The following is a 27,839-nucleotide window of genomic DNA, read 5'->3' on the forward strand; positions in this document are numbered from 1 at the left end:
TCTATAGACGGAGGTAAAAAGTTGCAGTGGTTGTGTTATGGACTATCAAATTTACAATTCACTTCAAGTATCTGCTTCTCATAATGTAAGAGCCTATGAAACGCATAATTGACTTCCACAGAGCGTGGTAACTATTTTCTTCCGTCTGGCCATCCAATATATTTGTTTGATATTATTATTGTCAGAAGCCACAGAAAAATCTGAATGATGTATCTGAGAATTCTACCCAGAGTTGTGACTTGTGAGTCATTCCTCAAACATTCGCAACTCAATAACCTGCCGCAAGATCTGTCTATGGATCTTAGAAATGAACACTGGTTAATTTAGTAGTTAGACAGCTGTGGTCAAGACTTATTTTCAAGGTTGGTCATGAGCGACTCTGAACTTATTCCCATTTGTGTCCCGTAGTTCATGTCTAATGGTGGTTTTGCTGTGTTTGAGAAAATGGATTTTGATATATATGGTGATCCATTTTCTGCCCAGTCATCTTAAACATTTTTCTTCCAGTTTATTAAGAAGCTTCAAGAATGTGACCTGTTCTATTTTCTCATCCATAGAGTGTGTTCGGCGATAAGCCTACAATACCGGAATACAAGGTTGCTGCAATTCAGAAGTCGCGCTTCATTCTACTGCACTATGGCACTTTTAAGGCAGGCTGGGACTGGCTCATCCTTTTGGCTACCTTCTACGTTGCTGTGACGGTTCCTTACAATGTCTGCTTCACTACCATCACTCGAGATGACAACAGCAACAGCACCAGTTCATCACGTAGCCCACCGAGTGTTAGCGACATCTTTGTTGAGATCCTTTTCATGCTTGGTATGATAATGTGAACTTTTATTTCTATTCTGCCCTAGTACTAAAGCGACTTTCCGGATGCTGGACAAATAAACATGGCCGCACTAGCTTATCTGACTATCTTATACACACTTTGCAGTAGTATGCATTGGTAGTCTAAGACTGAAGCTATTGGACAGTGCTGTGGATGTGTGCAGGACTGGCCCATCAAACTAGGTGTAGGGCCTTAGGGCTTCTTCACACTGGCATATCTGTGCAGGTAAAATTTCCAACGCAACATGCAGAGAATATAACCCATTGATGTCACATGTTCGTACATGTTTCCTGATTTTGTGCACGCAAAAACAAAGAACATGCAATATTTTCCAGTGCACGGAAGGTTCCCATAGAAGCCTATGGGGGGACACAAATGCACATGTAATACACAACAGGATGTGCAAAACCCTGCGCAGTTCTGTGTGAAAAAGAACACATCTGAAACTCATTGGGCTAAATAGCCATTTAAATTGGGATGTGTTCACCTGTGGCTTGAAATTTGAACATGCCCTGCGCGCGAAAAAAGTACAGTAACATAAACTGATACATGCGCAAAAAAGACTTCTGCATAGTGCAAATATGTCGTGCAAAAAAAATGGCCAATGCCCCTGTGGAGGAGCTCATAGACTATGGATGCATACTCATACACAGTGTTCATCACGTAGCGAAAGAAGCTAGTGTGGCCATCTTTGTCTGTCCAGACTCAGAAAGTAATTTTAAATGTTGCTAAACAATTAAAGAGTTTTTAAGCATTTTTGCTCCAATTCCATTCCAACAGCAACATTACACCTGGCAACATATGCACATATTGTACATAACAAAGAGGACATGGCGGCTGCTTTATAATGATGTATTCCATTTTAGATCATGTTTCCACCTGTGCTGGAGCTTCCATTGCTAAAACTTTTTATGTCAAAAAAGTTTTGATCAGTGGGGGTCCTGATGCTGAGATCCCCACTAGAGATGAGCGAGCGTACTCGTCCGAGCTTGATACTCGTTCGAGTATTAGGGTGTTCGAGATGCTCGTTACTCGAGACGAGTACCACGCGTTGTTCGAGTCACTTTCATTTTCTTCCCTGAGAAATTTGCGCGCTTTTCTGGACAATAGAAAGACAGGAAAGGCATTACAACTTCCTCCTGTGATGTTCCAGCCCTATACCACCCCCCTGCAGTGAGTGGCTGGGGAGATCAGGTGTCACCCGAGTATAAAAATCTGCCTGCCCGTGGCTCGCCACAGATGCATTCTGACAGAGATCAGGGACAGTGCTGCTGATGCCGGAGCTGCTATAGGGAGAGCGTTAGGAGTTATTTTAGGCTTCAAGAACCCCAACGGTCCTTCTTAGGGCATAGTCAGAAATCGCAGATCGCACCTATCTGCGATCTGTGATTCCTGTTCTCTTCTCTATATGCGTTCAATGGGGCCAGCGGCAGCAGCGCCGATCCCATTGAGAACATATAGAAGACAAATCATTCTTCTCTGCCACAGCTGTAACAGCTGTGGCAGAGAAGAACGATGTTTGCCCATTGAATTCAATGGAGCCGGCAATACAGCAGGTTCCTCTGAAAGCAATGGGCTGCCGGCGTGCGCGGGATGAATTGTCGGGAAGGGCTTAAATATAGAAGCCCTTCCCTGCAATTCATCCAGAAATGTGTTAAAATAAAAAAAATATATATATTTACCTTGTCCCGGCAGACGGAGTTCAGCGCGGCCGGCAGTGGGTGTGAAGGGGGTGTGAGTCAGACCTGCCTCTGATTGGCTCAGGCTGAGCCAATCAGGGGGCAGGTCTGACTCACACAATCTTCACACCCACTGTAGGCCGCGCTGAACTCCGTCTGCCGGGACAAGGTAAGTATATATATATATTTTTTTTTTTACACTTTTCCGGATGAATTGCACAGAAGGGCTTCTATATTTAAGCCCTTACCGACAATTCATCCCGCGCACGCCGGCAGCCCATTGCTTTCAGTGGAACCGGCTATAAGCATGTAACCCAGGAGAAGTGGCAGCGGAGTGCCATGCAGGCAGTGATTGTGCTTTGTTGGAGGTAGTGTGGTGCTTAGCTAAGGTATGCATTGCTAATGAGGGTTTTTCAGAAGTAAAAATTGTTGGGAGGGGGGGCCCACTCTTGCCGCTATTGTGGCTTAATAGTGGGACCTGGGAACTTGAGATGCAGCCCAACATGTAGCCCCTCGCCTGCCCTATCCGTTGCTGTGTCGTTCCCATCACTTTCTTGAATTGCCCAGATTTTCACAAATGAAAACCTTAGCGAGCATCGGTGATATACAAAAATGCTCGGGTCGCCCATTGACTTCAATGGGGTTCGTTACTCGAAACGAACCCTCGAGCATCGCGATAATTTCGTCCCGAGTAACGAGCACCCAAGCATTTTGGTGCTCGCTCATCTCTAATCCCCACTCATTGCTGAAATGAAGGGACTGCTGCGCTGACCTGAGCACTCTGCCCCTTCGGCTGTCTTCATTATACTTTTGGTCGTGCAGCAGCTGAATACTGGCTCATACTGTAGAAGTCTTTGGAAGCCAGACATGAGGCTCTGTCGCAATTCACAATGTGTTTCTCAGTTTGTGAATGTTTAGTTATGTGCTAAAATCTGCAAACTGAAGTACACTCTAAATTTGACTGATTGATTTACTCATCTATACTTTACACTTCATCTTTTCTCTTTATGAAAAGAATAAAAATAGCATTTACTCCTAAATATTGTATGTTAACCCAAAGGGCTATCACATTCACTCTCCAAATCCTTCAAAATGTATGAAAAAAGCAGCTCTTAGAATCTACCAATACTCAGGCCTCATGCAGAGATGTATGCATTGAGCCTGTACAAAGACACATTACATCTCTGCAGCTTTGTACTACAGAGCTGTAGGCACGTTGTATGGTGCTGTATGGTGTCAACATATAATAGCCTTTTATAGAACTATTCTCCACTTGAAGCAATGCAGCAAGAGGAGAATGATACTGCAGTGTAGTATAGCATCTGATGGACCATTGCACAACCTTGGTTCTGTTGGAGACACATAGAATTTATGTCAGCATATGTAATTGGAGGTATACAGTGGTATAGTAGGGCCTCTTAGGGCTCATTCACATCAGCGTTTCAACTTCTATTGCAGTCAGATTCAAGTTTTTTTCTTAATGGAATGGATAGCAAAATGAAATTCACAAACTGAAACCATAGTTTCCATTTTTAATTGATACAATAAACGGCTCCATAAAAAAAATACGGACAGTTTCTATCAGTTTTTAAGAAGTCCATTATTTATTACTATGTCTATCTAACCTTTGGCGCATGCTCATTTAAAAGAGTTGTACCAAGATTTTTTTAAGTTACCTCCTAACCACAGAATAGGGTATAACTTGCTGATTGGTGGGGGCCTCACTGCTGAGTCCCATATCCCCCAACCTTCTCACTCCTTGCTTACCGCTAGCACTCCATTCACTTTCTAAGGACTGCAGAGATAGCCGAGTGGCAAAGCTCAGGTATTTCCCTGAGCCTCATTAAAATTAATGTACAGACAGCCGTGATTTCTCAACTAGTACTCCATCTGACATCACTGCTGAGAGAAAAGCAACTCCCCCAATGACAGGCAGAGCGGACACAAGACCTCTGTTCTCAAGATCAGCGGGAGTCTCATTGTGTGCTGGGACCCCCACTATTCAGCAAGTTATCCCCTATCCTGTGGATAGGGGGTAACTTGTAATCTTGGTACAACCCCTTTAACCCCTTCCCGCTCCATGACGTACCGGTACGTCATGGGAGGCGAGTACTTTGCGCAAAATGATGTACCGGTACGTCATCGGGATAGCGTGAGATCATGACTGACCTCGCGCTATCCCGCAGCGGGAGCGGGTTGTCCGTCACAGCCGGTGTCCCGCTGCAACAGCGGGGGGGCATCGGAGATGCGACCCCCGCTGTTAACCCCTTCCCTGCCGCAATCTGAGTAGATCACGGCAGGGAAAGAGTTCACAGTGGGAGCGCGCTCCCTCTGTGTCTCCGGCCGGCTCTTGCGATGTTATCGCGAGAGCCCGGCCTGTCGCCATGCCTATGCCTATGATCGCTGTATAAGCGATAAGGCATGGCAGAGCAGTAGCTCTGCCATGCCTTATCACAGCGATCATAGGTACAGTGCTGCAAGTCCCTCAGAGGGACTCAAATTGTGTAAAAAAAAAAAAAAAAAAAATGTAAAAAAAAAAAACTTTTTGGGTGCTTTCTCTAATATTAGCATAAAAAAAGATTTAAAATAATTAAAACCCCACATATTGGGTATTTACGCGTCTGTAGCGACATGTATAAAAAGTTGAACATGCTTTTTATTTTGTACGGCAAAAAGCATTAAAAAAATGATTAAAAACAGAGGCAAAATGCTAATTTTTAGCATTTTGCCTCCCAAAAAATGCAATAAAAGTGATCAAAAAAACGTACATTCCCCAAAATGGTACTAATAAAAACTACAGCTGGTCTCGCAAAAAATAAGCCCTTATAGAGCTCCGTACATAGAACAATAAAAAAGTTACAGGACTTTGAATGCAGCTATAGAGGAAAAAAAAAGATTTCCAAAAAAAGGGTTTCTATTGCAAAAAAGTGTAAAAACCTAAAAAAAATATAAGAATTTTGGTATCGTTGTAACCGTACCAACCTGCAGAAAAATTTTGTGTGTCATTTATGCTGCATGATTTAGGGCGCCCACCCACTGGCGTTTTTTTACCTGCGTTTTGCGTTTTGCGTTTTTCCTGCACAGGCATAGAGATAACATGTGTTCCTGTCCACTGGCGTTTTTTTTGCGTTGCGTTTGCGTTTTTAACATAGGAACTGTCAGTTGCATATGTGTCCTTATTTTTCTCCTAATGCACCCATGAAAGTCAATGGAAATTAATGGAAAAGCCGCGAAAACGCCGCGAAAAACGCTGCGAAAAACCGCGGTAAACGCGGCGAAAACGCTGCGTTTTTTTCCCGCGGAAAACGCAAACGCCAGTGGGTGGGCGCCCTTAAGCTGTAAAAAAAAAAAATCTATGGCAGAATTGATGCGTTTTCTCTCCCTGCTATCATAAAAAAAATAATAAAAGTTTTACTATATAGTCTATGTACCCAAAAGTGGCACCGATTAAAACTACAGCTCACCACGCAAAAAAACAAGCCCTTATACGGCTGCGTCGACGGAAAAATAAAAAAGTTATGGCTTTTAAAAAATGGAGATGGAAAAATACCAAAAATCGCTTTGTCCTCAACGCCAAAATAGGCCGTGTTATTAAGGGGTTAAAAACAGCCAAATGGAAGCCTTTCCTTTCAGTTCTATCAGCCATTGACTGTAATGTAAAAGAAAAAGGAACTGCTTTAATTCATTTTTTTTTAAACTGAAATATTAATGCAGACTGCTGCGCTATTTTTTCTGGGGGAAAAAAATGTAAATCAAATGGAGCCGAACTGAAATGAGCATAATTGAACCTCAGAAAATCTCATTGAAATAAATGGGACTTAGGGCTTCTTCAGATAAGCGTATTTTACTGCCCTTTTGTGCATGGAAGAACCCAGTGTGCAAAACAACACGGTCAATACAACCCATTGATTTCAGTAGGTTCAATCTCATTTCTTTTTTTCACGTGCAGTTTTCGTGGGCGCATGAAATGAGGACCTGCTCTAGTTTGTTCCCATTTGCACACCAAAGAGACCCATACCTGCACATACCGGCACACCCGGTTTGGCTTAATAGCTATTTAAATCAGGACAGGGTGATGCTTGCAAAAAAATTGTTCAAGAGAACAAACTCCTTAAAATTAATGGGTTCTATGTAGTGATGAGCGAGCATACTCACTAAGGGCAATTACTCGAGCGAGCATTGCCCTTAGCGAGTACATGCCTGCTCGAGAGAAAAGGTTCGGCTGCCGGCGGCGGGCAGAGAGCGGGGAGGAACGGAGGGGAGATCTCTCTCTCCCTCTCTCCCCCCCCCTGCTCACTGCCGCAACTCACCTGTCACCCGCGCCGGCAGCCAAACCTTTTCTCTCGAGCGGGCAGGTACTCGCTAAGGCCAATGTTCGCTCGAGCAATTGTCCTTAGCGAGTTTGCTCGCTCAACTCTAGTTCTATGCTCTTCGTATTGCGCGCGTATATTTTAAGCTAGATCATGCAGACTGGGGCTGTATGTATTTGTCAATTGCTTTCCAGAATAATAGATTGTGCGGAGTGTGAAGCATCCTTGCGCCAATCCTGGAAGCCATGCTTTTGGCAGTCCTTGATGACACATGTACAGGTTTTGCATATTCATCCAACAACTGTCTTAATATATCACATCCAACAGCTTGCTTGGATGTTCCCCAATTCCTGGGCATCAGTCCTAATGAATGCTAGAAGTGCCGGCCTGCTCATTTCATGCTAGTTTGTAAAAACAAACAGCATTCTCATTTATTAAATATCTGTTCCACGGACCGCCGGGACCCCTGATGAGATGTCCTTTTAGCTTGTCAGCTGCAGAGCCGGGTGAGGAGCTGCGAGACATCCATTCACAAAAGATGCCGCATCTAGATGTAGAAGTGCACCGTGGAACCAGCGTCCTGCGGAGGTGAATGGATGGAAGATTTTCCGGTTATTATTCACAGACGGGCTAATGGTAGAGGCCGTGCTTCATTTTCAGACATCTTGTTAATTATTTACTAGGGCGAACTACATTTTTAGAAATCAGTAGGAGGAAGACGCTGACTTGGGGTGAAGTAGAAGTGTCACATATATAGCGGCACTCAGATACAAGTCTTAGCATGTGGTTGTAGAGGAAAACCGAGGGTTCGTCTTCAAAAGCTTCAGGCGTGTAGAACGGGGAGGTATTGACAGATATGCTGACATGTACAATTGCTGCCTACGTTTTTCTGGACTCTTAGGTTCCTTCAGACGAGTGTATTCCAAAATACGTTCGCTCCTGCGCAATTTTTTTGTGCAGAGAACGAGTGCATTTTGCACATGTGCTCTTTGGTGCACAAAATAGAGCAAACCCTATTTTTTTGCGGCCATGAGAACCGTAGACTTAATGAGTTCTATTCTCGGTATTTTGCGCAAGGGGTTTTTCAGCTAGCAAAAGCACCCTTAGGGCGGACACGCACAAAGGTTTTTGCGCAAGTATTTGTACGCACAATACGGAGAGAATAGAACCCATTGATTTTAGTGGATTCATACTCATTTTTGCATGCGCATTTCGTGAGCGTAAATAATCCCCTCTGCAGCATGCTCTAATTTGTGCACCAAAGGCCCCATAGAAGTCTAGGGAAAGTGCACTCAATACCCGCAGGATCGCGCACTACGCTGCGCAATTTTGAAGGGAAAAGAACACATCTGGAACTAATTAAGATTAAAGGGGTTGTCCCGCGAAAGCAAGTGGGTCTATACACTTCTGTATGGCCATATTAATGCACTTTGTAATGTACATTGTGCATTAATTATGAGCCATACAGAAGTTATCAGAAGTTATTCACTTACCTGTTCCGTTGCTAGCGTCCTCGTCTCCATGGTGCCGTCTAATTTTCAGCGTCTAATTGCCAGATTAGACGCGCTTGCGCAGTCCGGTCTTCTTCTTTTCTGAATGGGGCCGCTCGTGCCGGAGAGCGGCTACTTGTAGCTCCGCCCCGTCACGTGCCGATTCCAGCCAATCAGGAGGCTGGAATCGGCAATGGACCGCACAGAAGCCCTGCGGTCCACTGAGGGAGAAGATCCCGGCGGCCATCTTCACCAGGTAAGTAAGAAGTCACCGGAGCGCGGGGATTCAGGTAAGCACTGTGCGGTTTTCTTGTTTAACACCCGTTTCGGCGCAGGACAACCCCTTTAAGTCTTTTAAATCAGGGCGCGCCCACGTGAAGAAGCCCTACAAGCGCAAAAAGTATGGTAATATGCACAAAAATGTGTGCAAAAGCACGCCGTTCACGGCGCAAAGGCACTGCGCTACTACAAGCGTTTTTGCACATAACGCCCATGTGAGTCCGCCCTTAGACTCACTGACACAAAAGTATGCAACTTCAGTCCGTAAATGTATGCACACATTACATATGTTTTTGCTACGTATGTGCCCCTATTTTACATCCATGTGTTAGGGCTCCTTCACACTACTTGTGCGCGCAATTCAGAGAGAATAGAAACCATTGACTTCAATGGGATCATTCACATTTCCTTTTTTACACATGCAATTCTCCGTCGTGCAACAAATTGAAGCTTATTTTGTTTTGTGCGCACCAAAGGTCCCCATGAAAGTCTATAGGGGGGCTAAAATGCACAACGCAATACGCAAGGGAATGTACAAAGTACAGTGCAAAGCCACAGGGAAAATAACACATCTGGAGCTTATTAGGCTAAATAGCCATTTAAAACAGGGTGGGGAGTGTGGTGCGCACATATGAACACGCCTTGCGAGTGCAAAAAAGTACAGTACAATGCGTGGACACCCGCGCAAATCAACCGTGTTGATAGTGCAAATACGATGCACTGAAGTGTGTTCATTTGCGAATCCGCTCATGTGAAGGGGCTCTCATCCGAGCGTAATTGGGTCCGTGTGCTTTCTGTATTCAGTCAGTAAAGTATACAGACATGGACAGTAAATATGGACACTATACATGAAATGAAGTCATTAGAAAATGTAAAAAGTTAAATTCATTAAACTAAAATATTTCCGATATCATCATATCTGTTCTTTGTTTATTTTCAGATATTCTTTTAAATTTCCGAACAACATATGTCAGCAAGTCCGGTCAGGTTGTGTATGACCCTCGCTCTATTTGTGTGCACTATGCAACCACGTGGTTCTTTGTGGACCTCATTGCTGCCCTTCCCTTTGACCTGCTCTATGCATTTAGTGTTAATGTGGTAAGTGGAAATATTAGTCTCTGTTAACTGTTATCAAATACATTCAAAGATCATTACTCTTCTCTTGTGTCTGGATTGCAAATCATTGCTGAAAAGAGGCAGCATCTAACATAAGGCAAGAGAATATTGACCCACAATCCAATGACATAGCAAACACCTAGTGATGTAGTTGCTACAACCTATATGGGTTGTCGGAGACTGTAAATAAGGGTCTACTTCTCTTGTCTGGAAACCATTCCATAGGTTGTTTCGGCTTAGCCTAATCCAACCAAATGGGCATGAGCTACAATACTAGTGTTATGCCTCTACAGGGCTAAGCCAGGTACTGCCAATAAGACTAGAAACACCTTCAGAGTATCTTCAGACAGGAATAGCCAGGTGTTCGATAATAGTCAAACAGAAGACAGACAGTAGTCCGATATCAGACAGAGAGTCCGACAGAAGTGAAACTGGGTTCAGACCGAATGTCTAAGAGAAGTCAGATTGGAATCAAGACTCAGGCTGGTTCAGGAGGCAGACCAGACCGAAAAAGGCAAGAGTCAAACAGGACACAGACAGACAGAGATTTGACTAGCATGCATTCTTGGAACAAACTGGAGAACAACTGGCACCCTCTAAGAAGAGGGACTGGAATTAATGTGCACAGGCCAACGGTGGTTGGCTGGTTGGGCTAATCCACCCCTCAGCCAACCAAATCAATCTAACACCTTTAGAGAAGTGCTCCTGTCAATGCCTAGTACCAATGTGACAGGGAGCGCATGCCAACAAGCCGTGATATTTAGACCTGTTGTCCAATTACGTATATGTATGCAATTTACATTTCTTTGACATTTGTTACCATAGTTTTCACAAAGTTTCTCTTGCTTTTATTTCTCAGTATTTTGGTGTTCATCTCCTGAAGACAGTGCGCCTACTCCGACTTCTTCGCTTGCTGCAAAAGTTGGATCGCTATTCCCAGTACAGTGCAGTTGTACTGACACTTCTTATGTCTATGTTTGCATTACTTGCCCATTGGATGGCCTGTGTTTGGTACTTTATTGGGCAGAAGGAAGTTGAATTTAATGAGATTGGTAAGTAGTACCAATAAACACATGCAATGGGCTCTAGCCTGATAGGATGGGCAATCCATAATGTATAGAGGTCTGGTATTCATTGACATCATACAAATATTTTTACAAAGGACCTGGCTTGGATTATGTGTGCAGAATATAAACAGAAGTAATAGATATAATGTGTAAAGATAAAAATACAATTGTAACAGCTTTTTTAATATCAATCAGTTTGCAGAGTGTATAATTAAAGGGGTTATCTGGGTTTTAGAAATTGATGGCCTATCCTCAAGAAGGCACTAGAGTGCATAACCAAGCACTGCAGCTGCTTCAATAGTTATGTGTGACATGGTTATAAGTAAAATGGGTTGCAGGTGTAGAATATGACGCCAGTTATGCAGAGGCTTTACACCTGTTCAGTTGAACAAGCAATGCTTTATTGAATGTGAGCTAAAGAATAATATGGCAATAACATAATACAGCATTATTTGGACACAGTGCAAACATTTTGCTAAGGCTCGATTAATGCTATAACGCAGTCCGTACTCCACGAACAGCGTGTCCTTAAGGGTTCACACACAATATAGCATTATCACAGTCAGTGAATGGTATACCATGGCCAGGGTTAAAGAGATACAACTATCCTATTTGAAAATTAAAGTCTCCTCTAAAGTAATTTAGTCTTGCAGGAACTTCAGTTAACCAAATGACTAAATCCAATACCTGAAATATGCAGTCACTGTACCCTAAATAAATTTTTAGCACAGTGCCTTTGGGAGGCTGTAAAGTGATGAAGACAAAATAATCCATTTTACTGAGGAAGAGCCTGGGGGATGGCACTCACGATTACACACCACTGAAACTTAAATATCTGGATATTTGCTGTCGGTCCATCTGTGATCACTAGTGATTTCTCTCTCAGTGACTGCTTGGTGCTTGTGGTCGGTAATTGCTTTCCTTGGACAATTGGCTGACCTCCCTTTGGCAGTTACCTTGCAACAACTGGGTAATGTCACTCCAGGAATCTGAGTTCCACACTCTCTCTGGTACGGGAAAACCGAGCTCTACATTAGCACTGGGACAGCTCACTCTTCACAAGGTTCTCTGCTCTATAAAAACTCTGGAGTCACCACCTAGCTGCCTCTTCTAACTAGCTCATTGCCAGTCAATGGGCAGCTCACTCCACAGCAGCAATATTGAAGTTAAAAAGCACATGACCTTTCTGAGGGTTCTAGCATTAACATATATAAAGTCAAGCAATAATAGACATACTTATATATGTATGGGTATTTAATCCCTTACACAAGTATGATCCTATTCACATTCAGAATGTTTCGTAGCAGCCATTCTGAGTACTGCAGGCTTGTCGCATTGAAGTGAAGATAGGCCATACATTTTCTAAAATGTAAATGACCCCTTTTAACCTAGAGGTCAACCTCATTGAATGATGGAAGCCAATTTGTGGACTTCCATCATGTCCACAAACTGGCTTCCATCATTCAATGAAGCTTCCATCACTCAAGTGGGTGATCATGATAATGTTTAAAATGGGACTCATGACCATGAAGGCACCATTGCTTCTTGCCTCTCACTAAAATGTTTAAAAATCCAAACTGCAATATAGGTTTGATTTTGGCCGTAGAATAACAACATTCTCTAAAAGTTCATGCAAGTTTTCTAGAGTGCTTTTTTAACAATAGGTCAAATGGATTTGCACAGTTGGTCAACTCCTGCTTCCATGCGTGATGAATGGACATAAACTCAATACATCTTGAAGCAGTATCTGGGAGGACAAGTAAAAGTAATTGACAAAGAGGAAGCAGCCGTTGTCAGGAGCTTATAGGATGGAACTGTTTGCCATATTCTTTACACATTGCAATACAGCCAGCTATACACCTAATGGCAACTTTATTAGAAACACCCCTCTAGTAGCACTTTGTCCTTCCTTTGTCCTGCAGAACTGCAGCAGTTCATCATGGTATAGATTCGATAAGGTGTTGAAATCATTCTGAAGGAATATTGACCCATGCAAACAGGAGAGCTTCTTGTAGTTTAGAGGAAGGTAATGACATTCTGTGAAAAGCTGACAGAAAGGGTTCATCAATTCATGCTGCTTGCACCAAATTCTGACCTTCCCATTATCACGGTGCCATAAAAATCTGGATTCATCTGACCAGGCAATGTTTTTCCATTGTGCAGTGATCCAATTTTTACAAATGGAGTCTTGCTTTTCTGTTTCTCCTAGACAACAATGGCGCTCAAACTGGTCGTCTGTTGTTACAGCCCAGCTGTGTTAAGAAATGATGAGTTGTGCATTTGGACATTTTAGTTGAATGACTAGAATTGTATTCAACTGCAGTTTGCTTGACTTTACACCGACTGTTTGTCAGAATGCTTCTTCACATTCCCCTTTCACCTCTTTTTTTGATAAGTTGCTTGTGTCCACAGGGTACCTTTACCAGGCCCATTTCTACCACCAGGCGGAGAGTGCAATTGCCTGCAGTGCTGACCAGCTGGCATACTAGGGGGGGTGCAGTCTCAGGGGTGCCCAGGCTGCTGCTGCGATAGAACGTGTTTACTAAGTTGAATAAGGATATAAAATGCAAAAAAAACAAAAACATACTATACTCATCTCTTTAGCCCCTGCTGTCGCTCCACTGTGCAGCCAATCCCTGACTTCAGAGTCTATTTTACTGCGTGGAGGGCACTAAAAGCAGCACTTACTATGTAGTGTTTAATTACTGTTTGAGGCACTATGAATGTGGATATTATGTAGACGTGTGTTGAAAAACAAGGAGCCAAAGATGTCTCTATGCCAGATTCTGCAATGAGAAATGTGGCTGAGAAGGTAACTGGAGGTAACAGTACTGTAGTAAGTTATATGGTCTGCATAGTGCCTGTGTAAAGTGGTATCTACCATTCTATGGTCGCTGTATGGGGACCATAGAGTGGTAGATAAATACTGTATTTTTTAGTAAAAGGAAGATGGCATTATCGCTATGTGTGGGTAATGTGCAGTAAAGGGTTACAGCAGCACACACGAAAAAACCCAAAAGGGTGAGGGGTATGGGATGCAGGCCACAGAAAGAGTCTGAACCACAAGACTCCAATACAGCTTCAGAATATACGGATGTAGTGGGAGCATAAGCAGAAAGTTGTCTCTTTTTTTTTAATAAGAAAGTTACAAAATCCTTTATTAATCCATGGTCTTGCTTGCTTTTTTACCCTGAAGACCATGGATTAAAAAGGGATTTTTTTAACTGGTGTGGGGCAGGTGTTCCTAGCCTGACGACCCCCCCCCCCCCCCTCCCAACAGTAATTCAGGGACCATAAAACTTTCACTCCGTTATCAGTGCCTAGACAAAAAAAGGGGGGGGGGGGGGGGTTCTGTTGCAGAATTCCTTTTAAGTGCAAACCAATCACATCCATATCTGTGCTTTGTCATAAGTATGTATGTTATAAGTGTCTATAAATATCCATACATCTTCAGATCTATTCCATTTTCAGCCTGACGAAGAGCCCGAGAGGTTCGAAGGCTCGCATTACCATCATGTATTTTTGTTAGCCATTAAAAGGTATCATATCTACACGATTATGTGGTTTCTCTTACTGGGAACAATCACATTGCAGCGATGTTGCATCGCTACAAAATCTCGTGATTTTTTAGCCAGTGTGAAAGAGGCCTAAAGTGTCATTCTTTTTTTTTGTAAATATACAGAATAGGTGATTCTAAGCATTTTTACAATATATTTTACTAGCCTATTATTTTCCTTGAAAACTCCTCTTTTGCTATACAGCTAGTTTACAACGTTGCTAGGGAAATCCGTATTCACCTAGCTACATAGCAGTAGGGGAGAACGCTCCAGCTGTGTCTGCACTGTTCATACTAGTGAAGCTGCAGACACAGCTGTTGCTATTATAACACGGTATTGAATGACTGTTTTGTTTTTGGTTTTATTGATTTTTAACCCTATTACTGCTTCCTGATCTCCCCCCCCCCCCCCCCCCATGCTAGTATAAGAACCCACTGCCGGTCTCAGTGGCTCTGTTCCTGGTCGCTCTGTCTCTGGCTCTAATCTTGAAGCAAAAATAAAGAAAGACATGACAGCATATGCGGTGCAAAAAGTACAAGACATTTTTATTCTTCCATACAAAGCAGCAACATTTCGGCTAAGTAGCCTTTAAGAAATAATAATCTTTATTTGTATGGCGCCAACGTATTCTGCAGCGCTTTTGTGCATGGTAGAATACAACAATTACAATGTGATATACAATCGGTTTGAAACAAAGGGGATGGGGGTGATACAGGAGGTACAAGGGCGGTCGAGATGAGGCATGGGGGAACACGGGCAGTACCGGAATTACATGTGGGGGTGTAAAGGAGAGGTCAGATTCCAGTGTGACCCCAAGGCAGTGGGCATGCTGTGTGGGGGTTATGGTGGTGTCAGACACTGGAAAGGAGATGTTGAGGGGTGGTCGGTTGGAAGGTGGAAAGATGAGAAGGTCAGTTTTAGAGAGGTTAAGTTTGAGAAAAAGGGAGGACATAGTATTAGAGACAGCGGACAGACAGATGTGATATTTTGGAGGAATGGTTCAGAGATATCATGGGAAGAGGTGTATCGTTGGGTGTCCTTAACGTAGAGATGGTATTGGAGGCCAAACTTGCGGATGGTTTGTCCAATCGGGGCTGTGTAGATAGAGAAGAAAAGGGGACCAAGGACTGAGCCCTGGGGGACCCTGACAGCGAGAAAAAGTGGAGAGGAGATACAGCCAGCAAAGAAGACACCGAAAGAGCGGTCAGAGAGGTAGGAAGAGAACCAGGAGAGAGCAGTGTCCTTTAGGCCAATCGAGCAAAGCATAGTGAGAAGAAGGTCATGGTCGACAGTGTCAAATGCAGCAGATAAGTCAAGGAATATTAGTAGGGAGTAGTCGCCTCTCAACTTTGCCATCCTCAGGTCATTTGATACTTTTGTAAGGGCATTTTCGGTCGAGTGTAGGGGGCGGAAACCGGACTGGAGGGGGCTGAGGAGAGAGTTGTTAAAGAGAAAGCATGTGAGGTGGGAGTATAACAGGCAGTCTTACAATTTGGAGATGAAGGGGAGGTTTGTGATGGGTCGCTAGTTGGCAGCGTCTGTCTGGTCAAATGTTTTGGGTTTTTTTTAGCAGAGGGGATATAATGGAGTGTTTGGATGGGGAGGGGAAGATGCCAGAGGTCAAGAAGAGGTTGCAGATGGTGGTGAGGAGGGTAATGACCGCTGGGGAAAGGGACTGGAGATGGTGAGAGGGGAAAGGGTCACTAGCGCAGGTAATGGGGTGAGCAGCGAAAAGCATTCTGGAGACTTCTTCTTCTGACGTTGATTCTAACATAGAAAGTGAGTGGGTAATAAATGCTGTGCTGAGGAAACCGGGATCGAGGCTAGATATGCAGTTTTTGGAGATTTCTTTACGGATATTGTCGATTTTTTTTTTCCTTTGAAATAGGCAGCTAGTTCTCCAGCAGTGAGATCCATCATGGGGTCCTGTACTTTGAGATTGAGGAGAGAGTGGAAGGTGTCGAAGAGTTGTTTAGGGTTGTGGGATAGTGAGGAGACAAGGGAGGTGAAATAAACTTATTTGGTGTGGTGAAGGACTAGGTTAGAAGTTTTAAGCATGAATTTGAAGTGGAGGAAGTCTGTTAAGTAAACGTTGCTGCTTTGTAAGGAAGAGTTTTGTACATTTTGCACTGTATATGCTGTCATGCCTTTCATTATTTTTGTTTCAAGAACGGATCCTGTGATTCAGGCTCCTTTGTGACTCTGCATCAAGTTGCCTCACTGAAACCTGCAGTGAGGATTGTGCTGCTGGCAACAGGTTTATTTGTTCTGCTGTCCCTGGCTGTGTCCCCAGCGGGGTATTGTGAAGGAGAAGCCATTCTATGCTGCAGATGGCTTCTCCCCCTTCACAACGTCCACTGCCCACTGGACCGATGCATTGTCGGGGCTCTCAGTGCATTGGGAGTATAGTAATATATGTCACAATCTGATGGACTGACATCCTGACAGTACATCGGGTCTGGCGTGGGGCGGGTGTTGTTAAGGGGAGAAAAGCCATCTGCAGAAAAGAATGGCTTCCCCTTCACAGTGTGCCACCAGGGAATTAGAACACCGGCGCGGGGAACAGATTAATGGGCAAGGGAGTAAAAGACAGTGTAGGGATGTATTACCTGCATTACATCTTCTGCTCCGTCCTTCCATTGTGCCAGTTCTAGTCAAGTTTTCGGGGTGCCAAAATGACCACCTCCGTCTCTATGCCAGCTGAAAATGGGAATGGAACTGGTGTAACGGAGGGACAGAGGAGAATATCAAATGCAAACAATATACCCCCCAGCCTCTGGTCCTGGAAGAGAAGTTTGTCCCGAAAGCAGAGGTCTACTTTAATGGTCTACTACATACATGGTGCTGCGGCACTTTATCTAGGCCTGCAGTGTTAGAACTGTAACTTCGTGAATCGCTTGATCATACTGTTCTAAGGGCAACCAATTATTTCACTTTATTGGTCTGTCACAACATATCTTATATTACAGTGATAATATATTAATGCAGTTTTTTTTATTAGATAACGCAATAAACCCATCTGTGGCACTGAGGCATGACGTCTGAGTAAAATATTCTCCGTGATCCTGCTGCCCAGCGTGAAGTCAATAACAGTTTGAGTTTTATGGCCCAGTTCTGCAATGACTTGAAAGTAGAACAAAGTCACAAATTAGAAAGAGCTAGGGAAAAAAAAGGCTGGAGATATATTTTAATGGCTAAGATAATCCTGCTCCCTAATAGCCGAACAGCTATCACTGCCGCTCACACAGCTGCACAGTGTTTGCAATTACGCCAAAATCAGCTTCAAACAGGCGAAAGGAGCAGAGCCTGTTATCTTTGAAGGTCCTCAGGGAGGACACATCGGAAGCTAACAGAATGCAAACATTTGAACTCCCATATTGTTACTAGCTGGATGTTCTATACATTCTGACTGGCCGTGATGTTAGCGGCGGTGGAACTGGCACCGCTTTAGTGTATTGTCGGGCCTTAAAGGCCAGTGGCGTGTTCCTAATGATAATGATGTTTGCATGTAAATTTCTATTAGAACCTTCAAGAACATGAGGTTACCACGGTTGGGAGATGGTAAACATAATTCCTTATAGCTGGGATAATTATAATTGTTCATTCGTCTATAACTAGGAATGAGTGACACTTTGATCATTTTCTTCTCTAGCTATTCAATAACAGGCACATTTCCTATTAAGTAGCCAGCCATGTATGTCACATATAATACAAAGATGACTGAAAAACGGACCCATAATTTGCTCTCTATTGTAGTATAAGTGGCAAATAACGCTTTATAATAGATTTGTTGTTGTTAGCTGGTTAGCTATTCATGACCCTCGGCGCCCCTAAAGGCGAGCCCCCTCTAGGTTTTTCGGTTTTGCACTGCTTCTTTCAGCTGTGTGATATCCATGCCAGTATCCGCTCTGACAGTATCAGCCATTGAGTCCTTTGGCAGCCAGGTCTTCTTTTGCCACTGATCTGTCCAAGCATTATAGATTTTTCTAGCGACTCTGCTCGCATTACATGGCCAAAATCCGTGAGTCTCATCTTCCCCTCCTGTGATATATCGGGTCTCATACGATTCATGACTTCTCTGTTTGATTCTCACATTGTCCAGGGCATACGCAGCAGCTTTTGCCAGCACCAGAGCTCAAACGCATCAATCCCCCTTCTATCACATTTTTTCGCAGTCCACCTTTTTATATCCATACATGGCTATGGGGAAAACGGTGGTTTGCACTAACCTGCATTTAGTTGCTATACCGATATGTCCACTTTTCCAGATTTTGCTCATGTTTAGCATCACGCTTCACCCCAATGCTATCCTATGTTCTATCTCTGGCATAGTTTTGAGCCAAGGAAGATGAAGTCTTGCACGCATTCTATAACCTCATTGTCGATTTTGATTTGAATTTGGCCATTTTTGCAGTTGTCACTAATAGATTTATTTACCTGTCAGCAAAAGGAGGGCAGAATATTAATAGAGGGATATTAAATGTGGACACTGACTATACCTGTTTCGAAAATGTATACATTAATCTATAGAACCACTTTAAATCAGAATCACCTATATATATATATATATATATATATATATATATATATATATATATATATAATTTTATAATAGTATATTAATATATAATATGTATGTTGAGTCTGGGCTGTAACTTATTTCTGTCTAGTGACTTATTTTTGCAAAGTATGAATAGGGAGCTGCAAAGTTTAACCTTGTCGGAGCCCTGTGTGCAGGATATCACTGCCTAATTAAGTGCAGAAATTCTCAACATGTTGTTGGAGGAAAGCCCAGGAAGGTTGTAAAAAGTGAGTATCATTGCAAATGAAATGTATTATAACACCAAGGGAGCATGCATCAAATGTTATACCGGCTAGTGCAGAATCATGTGTTCTAGCACTGTTGCCAAAGCCAATTCACAGATCTGGGGATATTATTATCTGGGCTATTTAGAACATTTTGAAATAAAGTCAATTAGTATAGTTAACAATTATGAGACTTTCAAATTAGAATAAATTGAAACATCTAAATAGAATTATACTATTGGACACTGAAGGCCTATTTACACAGGCAAATGAGGCCCGTCACTCGTCCCCGCATGTACTCGCTCCCATGCTGTTGCACAGGAGCGAGTACTGTTGGCTCGCAGCAGGGCGGCTGTAAGAGATTTCAGTCCTCGCTCTATCCCGTTCCGCTCTATTCACTTTAACAGCGGCTGTTCAGTACTGAACGGCTGCTATTTATACTAAACGATCATCGTTCTGCTCATCTTTCATCATTTAGGCTACATAAACGATGAAAGATGAGCTGAACGATGATCGTTTAGTGCAAACAGCAGCACTGAATGGCCGCTGTGTTAAGTGAATGGAGAAACCTCCTCCAGCTGCCCCGGCCCCCTGCTGTCCGCTGTGTCAGAGAGCCAGCGATACTCGCTCCTGTGTGACAGCACGGGAGCAAGCACATGTGGGGACGAGTGTCAGGCATCGTTTGCCCGACATTTGTCCCATGTGAATGGAGCTTTAGTCTACATACAGACCTCTTATTGTGTGACAGCTAGAGATCATAGCCATACAATGCTGCACATCTGCGAAGACTAGTCTGATCCTGCAGTGTAGCATGCAGCTCATTCGTGTACCAACCATAGTAGTAGGTACCATAGTATGGGACCCAGCAGCTGAAGGCATAAAGGAAGCACACGAGTTTAAAAAGGTGAAAACAATCAATTCCATGCAAGACATTACATGATTAAAAACAATCAACTGGTATAAAAAATGACACTCCTTAATTACTCAAATGTGCGTTTTCCTATAAAAGAAAATGACATATAAATCTAACAATTGTTTAATCCTTCTGTGTGCTATGGCTGAGTGCCACAGCAGCCTGAAACATGTAAAAGGTAAATCTCTTATGTTTGTGCCAGGCGCAGGTACTGTGCCCTCAAAGACGTGACCAACCTGGCAGACTAAGATGTAATTAATATCCACAATGGACCAATATAGATATAAATTAAATCACCAAAATGTGGATAGAGCAAATAATGGTTATAGAAATATGGGGATGAGAACGCCATCCCTAACCAATTCTGGTGTGGCACACCTTGCCCAGAAGCAGGGCAATTGCACTGGTAGGGCAGCCCCACGTCAGGAACCTGGTCTGTCCCTAGATGGAGAATAGAGGAGATGTTGTACATGCAGATGGAAAGAACAGTGTATATAACAAAAGTAGAAGTGAAGTAGAAGGGACCTAGAATAAGTAATAGGTACTTAGCTGACAGGAGTCCGCTACCAAACTCCTCAGGCAGGACAATAATCTGTGCCCATGTAGAGGCGGGCCTGGACTAAATGCATGTTACGTCTGCTTAGTGCACCCCGCAGCAGGACGGATGCAGGATCGGTATTGCGTTCAAACAAGACGTGCTGGCTGGAACACCAAAGGGACAGTGAACTGGACTCACAGACAGACATAACATAACGACTGATAAATGACCAAAACACTCACCTTGCATACCTGCATGCATAACAGATGGAATTGCTATAAAGTACAAGATATTAGTTCGTGGCTTGGCCAAATCACTTAAGCCCGCCAGCCACTTCAAGGCTCCTCATTGTCTCACAGATCTCTACTCTAGTAAGACAACATTCACCAGAACACTGCCAACAAGCAGGGCGATCACCCTGATAAGGGCGGCCCTGCACTAGAACCTAAGGGCCTAACTAGCCCAGAGATAACACATGATCCAGCAGGACAGGACAAAGTTCACACCAACACACTAGGACTCAGCATGCAAGAGAGAACACACACAGAACAGGACTGTCCACACCTAATGTCTGGCAACCTGCACAGCCACTGCACAAGACATTGTTCACACACATAATACATACACAGACATGCAGGGCAACCAATAGAGAAGGGATACCAGCTTATTCTTGCAAAGGGGCTGCTATATATATATGCAGTAGACCCATGGGGATTGGCTGGCGGGAGGAACTCCACACCAGGCCAGCTCAATGCACTTACATTATGGTCCAATGCCCACGGACGGTTTTGATTCGCAGAATTGCACAGGTCACCCATGTGGAAGATCCGCAATTCAAAGTGCCCATAAGGAAGTATTGGAATTTAAGCATGCAGATTTGATTTGTGGACCGTTTGGTGTGGGAAAACAAATCACAGCATGCTTAATCTCAGTGCAGATTCCATGCGGACAGGCTCAATAGAAGTCACTGGGTACGGATGATCCACAGTGCCTCCGCAAATACAATTGTGGAAGCACTGTGGATTTGAAGGTTAAAATCAATTAGGGAGATGGGAAAAAAGCGTGGAGGTGGGGTTGCAGATTTTTTATGCACAGGTGATTCACAGTGCATCCGCACAGAAAAACCATTACAGGTGCGATATCCCGCAAATGGATCCACCCATGGACATGAAGCCTAAGACTAATTGGCTGACTAGCGGAAACACCTCCCTGTCAGCCAAGCAGTCCACAGCAGAGGAAATGTTGGGAAGAAGGGCAGATTTCACTTAGATACACTGAGCCCACTGAGGGATTTCTAAGGGATGACACCTCAGGGACTTTCTGCAATGATAGGAGGAAGGCACTCGTTGGTGCCCAGGAATGACAGAGTGCATGAGCGAAGGCGTGGTCACGTAGACTGGGGCTATCTTTGTGACATCACCCCAGCTCCACTTCCTCATCGCGGCCTGTGTGCTGCAACAGAATCCTTGTGTACTCCAAATGAACTTTATATAGGATCTCAATAAATCCCGAAAACATGTTTTAAATGGACACTAGACTTCTTTGTCCATCTAGAACTGTATTGCAATTTTGGAGACATTTATCTTGTAACATTTTAATAAACATGTCTGTACTCTATAATGATTAATTTCCATATGAAGTGCAGTCTTGTCAGTCTTACGGTACTTTTACAAGCATGTCAGTGAAGGAATCATCTTCTATTGGAGAGCCACTCATCTCCTGTTCTGGTAGACATAACCCAGCCATGTATTCCATGGTCACCTATCCATACAAATTGAAATAATACATAAATGGTGTGCTTGGACAAAACATCCAGCTACACACCGTTTCACTGGAAACCTCAGCGAGCAGCTTATATTAAGGTGGTTCAAAGCACTGGACCTGGGGAGAAGAGTGGATTGAAAGGGAGGCATTGGCTTTTTTTAGGTGTAGGGTAGGCGGGCCCAGTCGGACAATGCCTTTCAACCTCCAATTATATATTAATACTAGCGGGATACCCGGCGTTGCCCGTGTATTTTATTTTTAGACACAAAAATAATTTAAGTGTGTGTGTGTTGTCTGTGTAATATCTTACTGCATGAGGAGGTCGTCTATGTAATATATTGGTATATGAGAAGGAGGTCATCTGTGTAATATTATTATCTCAGGATCAGGAGGTCTGTGCAATACTGTGATTAAAAATCAAAAACTCGAGACTTCCGGTTCCGGCGCCATGGAGTAGGCAGAAAATGTGTCCTCATACCGGGGGGAATAGACAGTCAGCTACACAAGCTGACATAGGGGAGTGTCCAGTTACACCAACTGACACCCGGAGTAAGACATAAGATTTATAGAGGCTGCACCTGAACCGGGGGAAGGAAAAGGGGGCTGCAAGTACTGCAGACTAGGACGACAGGTGTCCAGACAATCTTGGGGAAGCAGAGCCACACAATAGACTTACTTGCAAATACAGATCCAAGTGGAAACAGGACAGACCATGACTGATAAGTTACAGGACACAGCACTAACAAGAGTACTCACCCTAGGGATCCCAGCCAGAGACTGACAGGAGCTGGGCTATATGTGAGCACAAATCCAGGAGATTGGCTAGCAGGAAGTACCACACCCAGCCAGCTCAAATAACCCTCGACCGCCTGACTGTGCTACTAGGAGTACATAGTACAACAAATCCCAGCAGCACACGTAACAAAGGGAGACAGCGGCGCCAACCACACCAGGCTCTACAACCCCACTGCCGGCCGGCCGCGCGGCAAAACACCCCCACAGCAACCCCGGCACCTGCATCCTCGGAGCTTGCTCAGGCGGACTGCCGCTGAGGAGTGGAACCCCAGAGTCTCACCGACACCGACGGCGCTCTGGTCACAGCGCGAACGGAGCCCCCGGGAGCCGGCGGAACACAAGTACAAGAGGGAGACGGTAGGAGACACGTGTCCCCCTCCCCCCAGGCTGAGCCGGCGGCAGCCATCTTGGCCTCTCCTTTAGAGGCAAGAGACTGTGTTAAAGCCCCATAGAGGACAGGGAGCTGGGAACCTGTCTCTCTCCGCGGCCAGCTTCATTAAACTTATGGGTAGAGAGAACTGAAACCCCACACAATCATACTGTCAGTCCCCCAGTGCACACCGGGAGTCATTGATACATGAGGCTCAATATATCCTAACTAAACCCCTGTCTCCCCTGGAAAAGTTGCTCCAACAAAACCTAGAAATTTGAAAAACCGGATACCCACACAACATTATACCTAGAGAGCGACTTTCCCCGCCAGGACGTCCGTAAGATATTCTGCGCATAACACCCACAGCCCTATCATTCGTGCAGCAATATAATCTGTCTATAACATCTGCAACCCTGCAATTTGTGCAACAATAGACTGCGCATAACATCTACAACCCTGCAAATTGTGCAACAATAGACTGCGCATAACATCTGCAACCCTGCAATTTGTGCAACAATAGACTGCGCATAACATCTACAACCCTGCAAATTGTGCAACAATAGACTGCGCATAACATCTGCAACCCTGCAATTTGTGCAACAATAGACTGCGCATAACATCTACAACCCTGCAAATTGTGCAACAATAGACTGCGCATAACATCTGCAACCCTGCAAATTGTGCAACAATAGATCGCATAACATCTACAACCCTGCAAATTGTGCAACAATAGACTGCGCATATCTGCAACCCTGCAATTTGTGCAACAATAGACTCTGCGCATAACGTCCGTAGACATACTACTTGGACAGCAATACACTCTGTACATAACGTCCACAGTCTTGCTACTCGTACAAAAATATAATCCGCGCACAACATCTGACTTCAACAAATATGGAGGAGTTTGTGACCAAAACGAGGCGCAACAAAAATAAGCAAACGGATACACCATCAAAAACCCCGTTCAAACCAACATCAGGGAGAGAAGACATACCAAAGGCTGGGGCCCCACTGGAAGAACTCCCAGGGTATCCTACACCACCCGACCAAGAGAACCCAATAATAAAAGACGCGACAACATTAGATTACAAACACCTAGCGATTGAAGTCGCTAAACTTATCTCACCGGGCATACAAGAGACACTGGCAGCTACAGTGACGGGCACACTACGCGAGCTCCACGACAAAGTGACACAACATAGCAACCGAATTGAGATAATGGAGTTCGAGGTAGAAACCCTATCATCAGGACTCAATACTACAGCTAAAGACATAGACCAGCTGAGTCAAGACAACAAACAACTTTGGGAGCGATTAGAAGACCTAGAAAATAGGTCCAGACGAAACAACCTACGCATCATTGGAGTCCCCGAAACATACTCACAAAAAGATCTACACCAGTTATGCGAATCTACAATTCCAAATAGCCTGGGGATTACCCACAAATGTAAAGTGGAACGTGCCCATCGCTTAGGAACCGACAGGCGAATATTTTCTACCGAATAAACTTCAAGAAATAAAACACGCCCAAGACCCACAGTAGTAAAATATTTAGATTATACAGATAAGTCACTGATTCTATGGAACTTCAAAAGCTGTAACAACTTGCTAGAAATTGAGGGACATAAAATTCTGATTTTTGCGGACTATTCGGCAGAGGTCCAGCGGAAGAGAAGGGCGTTTTCCCCTATTTGCTCAGAACTCCACAAAAAACAACAAAAATTTGCTCTACTTTATCCTGCACTATTGAAAGTGTTCTGCTCTAATGTAACTATTCTTACTTTCCAATACCCGGAAAAAGCAGAACGAGAGCTGGCCTTAAGAGCTGATGGGAGATCGCCAAACAGAAGGGGAGAGGGCTCCCCCCCAACACCAAGCTACAACAGGAGAAGACGTGACGACAATCAGAACGCTTCCGCTACGCCAAATGACCAACTCCGCAGGTCCACGCCGGAACCTACGAACCCCCCGTGACATCCCGACAGGGTCGTGAGTATACGTCCCCACAAAATGGACACTATGGGGAAACTTGGGAAAATTGCCATGGGACAACAGTTCTGTTAAAAAAAGAAGAAAAAAAAAGGGGGACTGACTGTATTGCAAACCTGTACATTTGTTTAAATGTGTCTAAATCTGCTAATACAAAATGCAATTATCTGGAGCGGAAAGTTAAAGTTATGGTACACAGAACAAAAATGGAGTTAGGCTTAATTTGATTCCATGACGTAATCTACAAGAGGAGCAAGATGGCCCAATAAGTTGAAGATATCTACAGGAGCTGTTGCGCGACTGCGACAAATTTAATCTGTCCGACGAGGCTTACGAAATGGAATTGAAGGAGGTCAATTCATGCTCCTTTCTTTAGGGGTGATGCCAGGCATCCTACCCTAAGGGAGACTGCATAAATACCCCTACTGCTATTATAGGGGCTTAGAAAAAGAAAGAGAAAGGCTGAGAGATTGTTAGAAGTTAATTGAGAGTTAGGAATTTAAAGTTAAAATCCTATATTTTTCTGTTTGTTTGCGGGGGCCCCACAGACGTTCAATTCCCACCTAGAAGCTAACTTGAAAAGAAACTAACACTATGCAAATTATCTTATGGAATGTAAAGGGTCTCAGGTCACCACAAAAACGTTCGGTAATAGTACGCCACTTAAAACGTCTGAAAGCGGACATAGCCTTGCTCCAGGAAACACACCTAGGGGAGGACGACTACTTTCGTATGCGCAGGATGTGGGTGGGGGAAATATACGGGTCACCAGCAGTACAATCAAAAGCAGGGGTGATGATATTAATTAAGAAGGGATTAAATATTGAAGTAGAAGGTCAATGGCACGACTCGGAGGTGAGGATAGCACTCCTACAGATCAAAACAGGAAGGGAGAACTACAACATCTATAATGTCTATGGCCCTAACATTAATAATAAACAGTTCTTAGAAAATCTATCGGACAAAATACTGGCAGACACCGAAAAACGCAAAATAATAGGGGGCGACTTTAACGCGACTATTAGGACGAGTGAGGATAGGTGCAGCCAGGCGACTCGGAGCGATCGAAGCAGATACCATGACCTAAATCTTTTAAACTTTGTAAACAAAACCGCTCTAAAGGACGCATGGCGTGAACATAACCCAGAGGGGCGAGAATATACTCATTTTTCACACGCACACAATTCATGGTCCAGAATAGACTACATATTAATGCCGTCCCTGTTAATGCCAAAACTCACAAAAATCTCCATAGGGGATATGGTGATATCGGACCACGCGCCAGTGATATTATCGCTGTGCGAAGAAACCCCGAGGGTCACAGATTATATCTGGAGATTCCCATCATATCTAGCAGAAGATGAGACGTTCTGCGCACTACTGAAGGGGTGGTGGATGGAGTATATGTCTGACAATGAAGCTCACTCAGACAATCCTCAACTACTCTGGGACACGGCCAAGGCAGTTATCCGGGGCAGGATAATCGCATATGTGATCTCTCTAAAAAGGAACATCAAAGATAACATTAGCAAATTTAATAAACAACTACGCGATGCATACACCCAATTCCAAGAAAAAACAAATAACCAAAATAAACAAAATTGGACAAAAACAAAGGAAACATATGAGACCTGGCTAAAAAAAAGGGAAGCACTAGCGTATTCCCGTAAAGAGGCAAAACTATTTAAATACGGTAATAAGGCATGGAAAATCATGGCCAACTTGGCAAGAGGGCCTTTTCAAAGATCTAATATTTCATGCTTAAAAGACTCAACAGGAAAATCACACTCCCACCCCCAAAAAATTAACAACATATTCCTTGAATTCTACTCAAAATTATACAGTAAACCACAATCACACACAACTACTGAAGAGGACTTATTGTCAGACATATTGTGGCCCAGATTGACCGAGGAGCAAACAAATTTACTAAATACACCGGTGTCCCAAGGGGAAATAAAAGAAGGTATCAAAAACATGGGAAACAACAAAGCTCCGGGGCTAGACGGATATACGAGCGAATTTTATAAAATACTAAAAGACCAAACGTCCCCATTACTTGAGACACTATTCAATGGATACATGCAAGATAACCCAATCCCCTCGGACACGAATGTGGCTCATATCAAATTATTACCCAAACCCGGCAAAGATCCCACAGAGGCCAAATCGTATAGACCAATCTCCCTAATAAACACCGATTTGAAATTAATGGCCAAAATCATGGCAGACCGCCTGGCCACCATTATGTCCCACTTGGTCTCCCCAGCTCAGGCGGGCTTTACGAAAGGATGCTCAGCCATTATAAACATAAGGAGAATCTTGACAATC

General features: G+C 43.8%; 1 protein-coding gene across 1 annotated transcript in view; it reads left to right on the top strand.

Moving 5' to 3' along the window:
• LOC136576410 (potassium voltage-gated channel subfamily H member 8-like) overlaps positions 1 to 27,839 on the top strand; it is a 463,162-nt gene that overhangs the window by 357,853 nt on the left and 77,470 nt on the right. The window contains exons 5-7 of the mRNA XM_066575676.1: positions 558 to 819; positions 9,531 to 9,688; positions 10,566 to 10,758. Coding sequence (XP_066431773.1) covers positions 558 to 819; positions 9,531 to 9,688; positions 10,566 to 10,758 — 613 coding nt within the window. The remainder of the gene's footprint in view (positions 1 to 557; positions 820 to 9,530; positions 9,689 to 10,565; positions 10,759 to 27,839) is intronic.

The sequence above is a fragment of the Eleutherodactylus coqui genome, chromosome 8 (genome assembly GCF_035609145.1).
Source record: "Eleutherodactylus coqui strain aEleCoq1 chromosome 8, aEleCoq1.hap1, whole genome shotgun sequence".
NCBI classification, from domain to species: domain Eukaryota; kingdom Metazoa; phylum Chordata; class Amphibia; order Anura; family Eleutherodactylidae; genus Eleutherodactylus; species Eleutherodactylus coqui.